Here is a 10,902-nt window from a genome sequence, read left to right as displayed (position 1 = left end):
AAGGATTTTGGGGATTTTGGGGTGAGAATCCCAAAAAATTTGGGAATTTAGGATGAGAATCCAAAAAAATTTGGGAATTTAGGGTGAGAATCCCAAAAAATTTGGGAATTTTGGGGTGAGAATTCAAAAAAATTTGGGTTTTTAGAACGAGAATACCAAAAAATTTTGGGAATTTAGGGTGAGAATCCAAAAAAATTGGGAATTTAGGTGTAGAATCCCAAAAAGTTCTGGAATTTAGGGTGAGAATCCCAAAAAAATTGGGAATTTAGGGGGGGAAATCCCAAAAAATTTTGGGAATTTAGGGTGAGAATCCCAAAAAATTTTGGGTTTTTAGGGTGAGAATCTCAAGAAATTTTACGTTTTTAGGAAGAGAATCCCAAAATATTTAGGAATTTAGGGTGAGAATCCCAAAAAATTTTGGGTTTTTAGGATGAGAAGTTCCTCAAACTCAAAAAATTTGGGGATTTTAGAATGAAAATCCCAAAAAATTTTGAATTTTAGGGTGAGAATCCCAAAAAGTTCTGGAATTTAGGGTGAGAATCCCAAAAAACTTGGGAATTTAGGATGAGAATCCCCAAAAAATTTGGGATTTTGGGGTGAGAATTCAAAAAAATTTGTGTTTTTAGAACGAGAATACCAAAAAATTTTGGGAATTTAGGGTGAGAATCCAAAAAAAATTGGGATTTTAAGGAGAAATTCCCCAAAAAATTTGGAATTTAGGGTGAGAATCCCAAAAATTTTTGGGTTTTTAGGATGGAAACCCCCCAAAAATTGGGAATTTAGGGTGAGAATCCCAAAAAATTTTGGGAATTTAGGATGAGAAGTTCCTCAATTCCAAAAAATTTTGGATTTTAGAATGAGAATCCCAAAAAATTTGGGAATTCAAGGTGAGAATCCCAAAAAGTTCTGGAATTTAGGGTGAGAATCCCAAAAAACCTTGGGAATTTAGGATGAGAATCCCCAAAAAAATTGGGATTTTGGGGTGAGAATTCAAAAAAATTTGGGTTTTTATGAACGAGAATACCAAAAAATTTTGGGAATTTAGGGTGAGAATCCCAAAAAATTTTGGGTTTTTAGGGTGAGAATCTCAAGAAATTTTACGTTTTTAGGAAGAGAATCCCAAAATATTTAGGAATTTAGGGTGAGAATCCCAAAAAATTTTGGGTTTTTAGGGTGAGAATCTCAAGAAATTTTACGTTTTTAGGAAGAGAATCCCAAAATATTTAGGAATTTAGGGTGAGAATCCCAAAAAATTTTGGGTTTTTAGGATGAGAAGTTCCTCAAACTCAAAAAATTTGGGGATTTTAGAATGAAAATCCCAAAAAATTTTGAATTTTAGGGTGAGAATCCCAAAAAGTTCTGGAATTTAGGGTGAGAATCCCAAAAAACTTGGGAATTTAGGATGAGAATCCCCAAAAAAATTGGGATTTTGGGGTGAGAATTCAAAAAAATTTGGGTTTTTAGAACGAGAATACCAAAAAATTTTGGGAATTTAGGGTGAGAATCCAAAAAAAAATTTGGGATTTTAAGGAGAAATTCCCCAAAAAATTTGGAATTTAGGGTGAGAATCCCAAAAATTTTGGGTTTTTAGGATGAAAACCCCCAAAAGATTGGGAATTTAGGGTGAGAATCCCAAAAAATTTTAGAATTTAGGATGAAAATCCCCAAAAATTTGGGACTTTAGGGTGAGAATCCCAAAAAATTTTGGAAATTTAGGGTGAGAATTCAAAAAAAATTGGGGATTTTGGGATGAGAAGTTCCTTCAACCCAAGAATTTTGGGATTTTGGACCTTCTGGAGATGTTCCTGGTGGGATGGAGCTTGGAGAACCTGGGATGGGATGAGAAGTTCCTCAAACCCCAAGAATTTTGGGATTTTGGACCTTCTGGAGATGTTCCTGGTGGGATGGAGCTTGGAGAACCTGGGATGGGATGAGAAGTTCCTCAAACCCCAAGAATTTTGGGATTTTGGACCTTCTGGAGATGTTCCTGGTGGGATGGAGCTTGGAGAACCTGGGATGGGATGAGAAGTTCCTCAAACCCCAAGAATTTTGGGATTTTGGACCTTCTGGAGATGTTCCTGGTGGGATGGAACTCGGAGAACAGGAGTTATGGAGCCGGAAGCTCCATCCCAAAAATTTTGGGATTTTTGGGACTTCTCCTGGTGGGATGGAGCTTGGAGAACCTGGGATGGGATGAGAAGTTCCTTCAACCCAAGAATTTTGGGATTTTGGAAGTTCTGGAGATGTTCCTGGTGGGATGGAGCTTGGAGAACAGGAGTTACGGAGCTGGAAGGTCCATCGCAAAAATTTTGGGAATTCTCCTGGTGGGATGGAGCTTGGAGAACCGGGGATGGGATGAGAAGTTCCCTCAACCCAAGAATTTTGGGATTTCTGGAACTTCTGGAGATGTTCCTGGTGGGATGGACCGTGGAGAAAACAAGTTATGGAGCCGGAAGGTCCATCCCAAAAATTTTGGGGATTTTGGGATGAGAAGTTCCTCAAACCCAAGAATTTTGGGATTTTTGGAAGTTTTGGAGATGTTCCTGGTGGAATGGAGCTTGGAGAACAGGACTTACGGAGCCGGAAGGTCCATCCCAAAAATTTTGGGAATTCTCCTGGTGGGATGGAGCTTGGAGAACCTGGGATGGGATGAGAAGTTCCCTCAACCCAAGAATTTTGGGATTTGAGACCTTCTGGAGATGTTCCTGGTGGAATGGAGCTTGGAGAAAACAAGTTATGGAGCCAGAAGGTCCATCCCAAAACTTCTGGGATTTTGGGACCTTCTCCAGCCGGAATTTTGGGATTTTTAGGGATCCCAGGGGCTCTGCAGGGGCAGAGCGTGTCCTCGGGCAGCTCGGAGATCAAATCCGACGACGAGGCCGACGAGAACCTGCAGGAGCCGAAGGCGGCCGAGGAGAAGAAGCTGGAAGAGGAGAAGAAGGAGATCAAATCCATAACTAGGTCAAGATCTAGGTAACGGGAGCTGGGGGAATGGGGAAAATCGGGAAAATTTGGGAAAATTTGGGGAAATTGGGACGAAATATCAGAAAAAAATGGAATTTGTGGTGTTCTCCTGGAAGTTCTCCATGGAAGTTCTTCTGAGTTCGTGGAGAACACGGGAGAAGTTCTGTGGAGAACTTGGTAGAACTTCCGTGGAGAACTTCTTGGAGGATATCCATGGAGAATTTAGGAGAACTTCCATGGAGAACCTCATGGAGAACATCCATGGGGAACTTCATGGAGAACTTGGTAGAACTTCCATGGAGAACTTGGTAGAACTTTCATGAAGAACTTCCATGGAAAACTTAATGGAGAACTTCCATGGAGAACTTTAAAGAACATCCATGGAGAACCTGGAAGAACTTCTCCATGGAAGTTCTCCAGGAAGTTCTCCATGGAAGTTCTCCAGGAAGTTCTCCATGGAAGTTCTCCAGGAAGTTCTCCATGGAAGTTCTCCAGGAAGTTCTCCATGGAAGTTCTCCAGGAAGTTCTCCATGGAAGTTCTCCAGGAAGTTCTCCATGGAAGTTCTCCAGGAAGTTCTCCATGGAAGTTCTCCAGGAAGTTCTCCATGGAAGTTCTCCAGGAAGTTCTCCATGGAAGTTCTCCAGGAAGTTCTCCATGGAAGTTCTCCAGGAAGTTCTCCATGGAAGTTCTCCAGGAAGTTCTCCATGGAAGTTCTCCAGGAAGTTCTCCATGGAAGTTCTCCAGGAAGTTCTCCATGGAAGTTCTCCAGGAAGTTCTCCATGGAAGTTCTCCAGGAAGTTCTCCATGGAAGTTCTCCAGGAAGTTCTCCATGGAAGTTCTCCAGGAAGCTCTGCAAGGAAGTTCCTCTAAGATCATGGAGAACATGAGAGAAGTTTTGAGGAGAACTTCCATGGAGAACTTTAAAGAACATCCATGGAGAACCTGGAAGAACTTCTCCATGGAAGTTCTCCAGGAAGTTCTGTAAGGAAGTTCTTCTAAGATCATGGAGAACATGGGAGAAGTTTTGTGGAGAACTTCCATGGAGAACTTCCTGGAGAACTTCCATGGAGAACCAGGTAGAACTTCCATGAGGAACTCCATGGAGAACATCCATGGAGAACTTCCATGGAGAATTTAGGAGAACATCCATGGAGAATTTAGGAGAACTTCCATGGAGAACTTGGTAGGACTTTCATGGGGAACATCCATGGAGAGCCTGAAAGAACTTCTCCATGGAAGTTCTCCAGGAAGTTCTGTAAGGAAGTTCTTCTAAGATCATGGAGAACATGGGAGAAGTTCCGTGCAGAACTTCCATGGAGAACTTCATGGGGAACATTCATGGAGAATTCATGGAGAACTTCCATGGAGAACTTCATGGAGAACTGTGTAGAACATCCATGGAGAACTTGGTAGAACTTCCATGGAGAACTTCATGGAGAACATCTATGGAGAACTTCATGGAGAACATCCATGGAGAACATCCATTGAGAATTCATGGAGAACATCCATGGGGAACTTCCATGGAGAACTTCAAAGAACATCCATGGAGAGCCTGAAAGAACTTCTCCATGGAACTTGTCCATGAAGTTCTCCATGGAACGTCTCCATGGATGTTCTCCATGAAGTTCTTCATGGAAGTTCTACCAAGTTCTCCGTGGATGTTCTCCATGGAAGTTCTACCAAGTTCTCCATGGAATTTCTCCACAATTTGAGGAGAAACATCTCCAAAATCCCACCAAACGTGGTGGACAACCCAAACCGGAGCCGCCATTGGAAAGTCCCTTTTTTCTTTTGGACCTTCTCCAGCAATAACGACGACGAGGACCTGACCCCGGAGCAGAAAGCGGAACGGGAGAAGGAACGAAGGATGGCCAACAACGCCCGAGAGCGCCTGCGCGTGAGGGACATCAACGAGGCCTTCAAGGAGCTGGGCAGGATGGTCCAGCTCCACCTCAAGAGTGACAAACCCCAGACCAAGCTGCTGATCCTGCACCAGGCCGTGGCCGTCATCCTCAGCCTGGAGCAGCAGGTCCGAGGTTGGTGATGGTCGCGGCGCGGGGTGGGAGTTGGGGTGGAGGCTGTCCACGGGATTTGGGGTGTTCTTCATGGTGTTCTCCATGGAAGTTCTTCATGGAAGTTCTTCCAAGTTCTCCATGGATGTTCTTTGAAGTTCTCCATGGGTGTTCTTTAAAGTTCTCCATGGAAGTTCTCCATGGAGTTCTCCATGGAGTTCTCCATGGAAGTTCTTCCAAGTTCTCCATGAAGTTCTTCATGGAAGTTCTCCATGGAAGTTCTCCATGGAAGTTCTCCATGGAAGTTCTTTCAACTTCTCCATGAAGTTCTTCATGGAAGTTCTCCGAAGTTCTCCATGAACTTTGAGGAACCTCAGTGTAGAACTCAATAGAACCTTGGTGGAGAACTTCATGGAGAACTTCCATGGAGAACTTGGGAGAACTTCCATGGAGAACACCACCAATTCCATGGAGAACTTCCATGGAGCAGCAGGTCCGAGGTTGGTGATGGTCGCGGCGCGGGGTGGGCTTTGGGGTGGAGGTTGTCCACGGGATTTGGGGTGTTCTTCATGAAGTTCTCCCTGGAATTTTTGGAGTTCTCCATGGAGTTCTCCTCCCTGGAAGTTCTCCAGAAGTTCTCCATGAAGTTCTCCATGGAATTTTTGGTGTTCTCCATGGAATTTTTTGAGTTCTCCATGGAGTTCTCCTCCATGGAAGTTCTCCAGAGGTTCTCCATGGAATTTTTGGAGTTCTCCACGGAGTTTTTGATGTTCTCCATGAAATTTCTGATGTTCCCCATGGAGTTTTTGCTGTTCTCCATGGAGTTTTTGGAGTTCTCCACGGAGTCCTCCTCCCTGGAAGTTCTCCAGAAGTTCTCCATGGAACTTTTGGAGTTCTCCATGGAGTTTTTGATGTTGTCCATGGAATTCTTGATGTCCTGCATGGAATTTTTGATGTTCTCCATGGAATTTTTTGAGTTCTCCATGGAGTCCTCCTCCATGGAAGTTCTCCAGAGGTTCTCCATGGAATTTTTAGAGTTCTCCGTGGAACTTTTGGAGTTTTCCATGGAATTTTTTGAGTTCTCCATGGAGTTCTTCATGGAAGTTCTCCAGAGGTTCTCCATGGAATGTTTGGAGTTCTCCATGGAATTTTTGATGTTCTCCATGGAATTTTTGGAGTTCTCCATGCAGTTCTCCTCCATGGAAGTTCTCCAGAAGTTCTCCATGGAGTTTTTGGTGTTCTCCATGGAATTCTTGATGTTCTCCATGGAATTTGTGATGTTCTGCACGGAGTTCTCCTCCATGGATGTTCTCCAAAAGTTCTCCATGAACTTTTCCATGGAAGTTTTGCTGTTCTCCATGGAGTTTTTGGAGCTCTCCACGGACTTCTCCTCCATGGAAGTTCTCCAGAAGTTCTCCATGAAGTTCTCCATGGAATTTTTGATGTTCTCCGTGGAATTTTTGATGTTCTCCATGGAATTTTTGATGTTCTCCATGGAATTTTTGGAGTTCTCCATGGAGTCCTCCTCCGTGGAGGTTCTCCAGAAGTTCTCCATGCAGTTCTCCATGGAACTTTTGGAGTTCTCCATGAAATTTCTGATGTTCCCCATGGAGTTTTTGCTGTTGTCCATGGAACTTTTGGAGTTTTCCATGGAGTTTTTGGAGCTCTCTCCGGAGTCCTCCTCCGTGGAGGTTCTCCAGAAGTTCTCCATGCAGTTCTCCATGGAATTTTTGGAGTTCCCCATGGAGTTTTTGGAGCTCTCCCCGGAGTCCTGCTCCCTGGAGGTTCTCCAGAGGTTCTCCAGAGGTTCTCCATGAAATTTGTGATGTTCCCCATGGAGTTTTTGGAGCTCTCCATGGAATTTCTGATGTTCCCAATGGAGTTTTTGCTGTTGTCCATGGAATTTTTGGAGTTCCCCATGGAGTTTTTGATGTTCTCCATGGAGTCCTCCTCCCTGGAGGTTCTCCAGGGGTTCTCCCGGGGTTCTCCAGGGGTTGTCCCGGGGTTCTCCCGGGTTCTCCAGCTGCGGTGTCCCCGCAGAGCGGAACCTGAACCCCAAGGCGGCGTGCCTGAAGCGGCGCGAGGAGGAGAAGGTGACGGCCGAGCCGCCGCCGCTGTCCCTGGCCGCCGCCCACCCGGCCATGGGGGACGGCGCCGGCCACATGGGGCAGATGTGAGCAGGTGGGACACGGGGGGGGGATGGGGGGAGATTGGGGAAAAATTGGGGGAAATTGGGGAAAATTGGGAAAAAATTGGGAATAAATTGGGGGAAAATTTGGGGAAAAATTGGAATAAAATGGGGAAAAATGGAATAAAATTGGGAATAAAATGGGGAAAAATTGGGGGAAAATTGGGGGAAAATTGGGGAAAAATTGGGGAAAAATTGGGGAAAATTGGGGGGAAATTGGGAATAAAATGGGGAAAAATTGGGGGAAAATTGGGGGAAAATTGGGGAAAAATTGGGGAAAAATTGGGGAAAATTGGGGGGAAATTGGGAATAAAATGGGGAAAAATTGGGGGAAAATTGGGGGAAAATTGGGGAAAAATTGGGGAAAAATTGGGGAAAATTGGGGGGAAATTGGGAATAAAATGGGGAAAAATTGGGGGAAAATTGGGGGAAAATTGGGGAAAAATTGGGGAAAAATTGGGGAAAATTGGGGGGAAATTGGGAATAAAATGGGGAAAAATTGGGGGAAAATTTAGAATAACATGGAGAAAAAATGGGGGAAAATGGGAATAAATTGGGGAAAAATTGGGAAATATTGGGGGAAATGGGGGGGGAATAAAATGGGGGAAAATTTAAGGAAAAATGGGGGGAAAATTGGGAATAAAATGGGGAAAAATTTGGAATAAAATGGGGAAAAATTGGGGAAAAATTGGAATAAAATGGGGAAAAATTGGGAAAAAATTGAATAAAAAATGGGAATAAAATTGGGGAAAAATTTGAAAAAAATTGGCAAAAATTTGGAATAAAATGGGGGAAAATGGGAACAAAAAATTTGGGGAAAAAAATGGGAAAATTTGGAATAAAATGGGGAAAAAAATGGGGAAAAATTGGGGAAAAATGGGGAAAAATTGAGAACAAATGGGGAAAATTTGGTGAAAAAATTGGGAATAAAAGGGGGGGAAATGGAAGAAATTTTGGGAAAAATTGGGAAAAATTGGACAAAAATTGGGGAAAAATCTGGGAAAATTCGGAATAAAATGGGGAAAATTGGGACAAAAATGGGGAAAAATTTAAGGAAAATTTGGGGAAAAACGGGGAAAATTGGTAAAAATTTGGAATAAAATTGGGGGAAAATTTGGGGAGAATGGGGGAAACATTTGGGGGAAAATTGAAAATAAAACGGGGAAAATTTGGGGAAAATTGGGGAAAAATGGGGAAAAATAGGGGAAAATTTGGGATAAAAGGGGAATAAAATGGGGGGAAAATTTAAGGAAAAATGGGGGGAAAATTTGGAATAAAATGGGGAAAAATTGGGATAAAATGGGGAAAAATTGGGATAAAATGGGGAAAAATTGGGATGAAAGGGGAATAAAATGGGGGAAAATTTAAGGAAAAATGGGGGGAAAATTGGGAATAAAATGGGGAAAAAAATGGAAGAAAATTGGGGGAAACCTTGGGGGAAATTTGGGGAAAAATTGGGAAAAATTGGACAAAAATTGGGGAAAAATCTGGGAAAATTGGAATAAAATTGGGGAAAAATTGAGAATAAAATGGGGAAAATTTGGGGAAAAAATAGGGAAAATTCAGAATAAAATGGGGAAAATTTTGGGATAAAATGGGACAAAAATGGGGAAAAATTTAAGGAAAATTTGGGGAAAAACGGGGAAAATTGGTAAAAATTTGGAATAAAATTGGGGGAAAATTTGGGGAGAATGGGGGAAACATTTGGGGGAAAATTGAAAATAAAACGGGGAAAATTTGGGGAAAATTGGGGAAAAATGGGGAAAAATAGGGGAAAATTTGGGATAAAAGGGGAATAAAATGGGGGAAAATTTAAGGAAAAATGGGGGAAAATTGGGAATAAAATGGGGAAAAATTGGGACAAAATGGGGAAAAAATTAAGGAAAATTTGGGGGGAAATTGGGGAAAAATTTTAATAAAATGCGGAAGAATTTGGAATAAAATGGAGAAAATTGGGGGGAAAATTAAGGAAAAATTAAGGAAAAATTTGGGGGAAAATGAGGGAAAATTTGGGGAAAAATGAGGGAAAATTGGAATAAAATTGTGAAAAAATTTGGGGAAAATTTAGGAAATATTGGGGTGAAATTGGAATAAAAAATGGGAAAAAATTGGGGAAAAATAGGGGAAAAATAGGGGAAAATTTGGGATAAAAGGGGAATAAAATGGGGGAAAATTTAAGGAAAAATGGGGGAAAAATTGGGAATAAAATGGGGAAAAAAATGGAAGAAAATTGGGGGAAACCTTGGGGGAAATTTGGGGAAAAATTGGGAAAAATTGGACAAAAATTGGGGAAAAATCTGGGAAAATTGGAATAAAATTGGGGAAAAATTGAGAATAAAATGGGGAAAATTTGGGGAAAAAATAGGGAAAATTCAGAATAAAATGGGGAAAATTTTGGGATAAAATGGGACAAAAATGGGGAAAAATTTAAGGAAAATTTGAGGCGAAATTGGGGAAAAATTGTAGTAAAATGGGGAAAAAATTGGAATAAAATGGGGAAAAATTTGGAATAAAATGGGGAAAAATTGGGGAAAAAAAATTGGGGAAAAATGGGGAAAATTTGGGATTAAAGGGGAATAAAATGGGGGAAAATTTAAGGAAAAATGGGGGGAAAATTGGGAATAAAATGGGGAAAAAAATGGAAGAAAATTGGGGGAAACCTTGGGGGAAATTTGGGGAAAAATTGGGAAAAATTGGACAAAAATTGGGGAAAAATCTGGGAAAATTGGAATAAAATTGGGGAAAAATTGAGAATAAAATGGGGAAAATTTGGGGAAAAAATAGGGAAAATTCAGAATAAAATGGGGAAAATTTTGGGATAAAATGGGACAAAAATGGGGAAAAATTTAAGGAAAATTTGAGGCGAAATTGGGGAAAAATTGTAGTAAAATGGGGAAAAAATTGGAATAAAATGGGGAAAAATTTGGAATAAAATGGGGAAAAATTGGGGAAAATTGGGAAAAAATGGGGGAAAAATGGGGGAAAAATTAAGGAAAAATTGGGGGGAAAGGGGGAAAATTTTGGGGAAAAAATGGGGGAAAATTGGGGAAAAATTGGAATGAAAATTGGGGAAAAATGGGAAAAAATTGGGGAAAAATCAGGAAAAAAATTGTCAAAAATTGGGAATAAAATAGGGGAAAATGGGAACAAAAAAAAACCCCAAAAATTGACTTTTTTCACCCAAAATTCTCTTTTTTGCAGGTCTGGAAATCCCCGTTCCTCTTTCTCGTTTCTTTCCTTGGATCCTGTAAAAAAAAAAAAAAAAAACCCAAATTTTTTTTTTGTTTTTTTTTTGGAATCCGAATTTTTTTTGGTTTTTTTCTGGAAATTTCTCGACAAGTCTGAGTCATTCCACGGTCGCAGACGCCTGAAAATTCCCCCCCAAAAAATCCCAAAAAATCCCCAAAAAATCTCCAAAAAATCCCAAAAAATCCCAAAAATTTGGGAGGAATTTTGGGGGAAATTTGGGGGAAATTTGGGAAAAATTTGGGAAAAATTTGGGAATGGCAGCAGGCAGAGACTGCCCCGATCGTCGCTTCCACACTGTGGATTTCGTGCCTAAAAAATGTGGAATTTTGGGTTTTTTTTGGAAAAATGGAGGTGGAAAAAGGGGGGGGAGAAATAAAAATGCTGGAAAAATGAAAAAGGCGGAGAATGAGTGGAGAATTGCGGGGGGTGGGGGAAATTTGGGGGAAAAAATGAAATTTATGGGGAGAAAATTGGGAGAAAATTGGGAG

The 10,902-nt window shown here is 41.3% G+C and overlaps 1 protein-coding gene across 1 annotated transcript in view; it reads left to right on the top strand.

The window, feature by feature from the left end:
- Positions 1-10,461, top strand: part of LOC121342957 (transcription factor 4-like) — a gene marked incomplete at its 5' end in the record, with an annotated part of 17,321 nt that extends 6,860 nt beyond the window's left edge. The window contains 4 exons of the mRNA XM_041417732.1: positions 2,811-2,973; positions 4,772-5,001; positions 7,018-7,158; positions 10,367-10,461. Of these exons, the coding sequence (XP_041273666.1) occupies positions 2,811-2,973; positions 4,772-5,001; positions 7,018-7,154 (530 nt within the window). The remainder of the gene's footprint in view (positions 1-2,810; positions 2,974-4,771; positions 5,002-7,017; positions 7,159-10,366) is intronic.
- Positions 10,462-10,902: the final 441 nt, after the last annotated feature.

Source organism: Onychostruthus taczanowskii, unplaced genomic scaffold (assembly GCF_017590055.1).
Source record: "Onychostruthus taczanowskii isolate IOZ18803 unplaced genomic scaffold, ASM1759005v1 scaffold560, whole genome shotgun sequence".
NCBI lineage: Eukaryota > Metazoa > Chordata > Aves > Passeriformes > Passeridae > Onychostruthus > Onychostruthus taczanowskii.
Note: the sequence above shows the minus strand (reverse complement) of the source record. Positions and strands in the feature narration are given on the sequence as shown.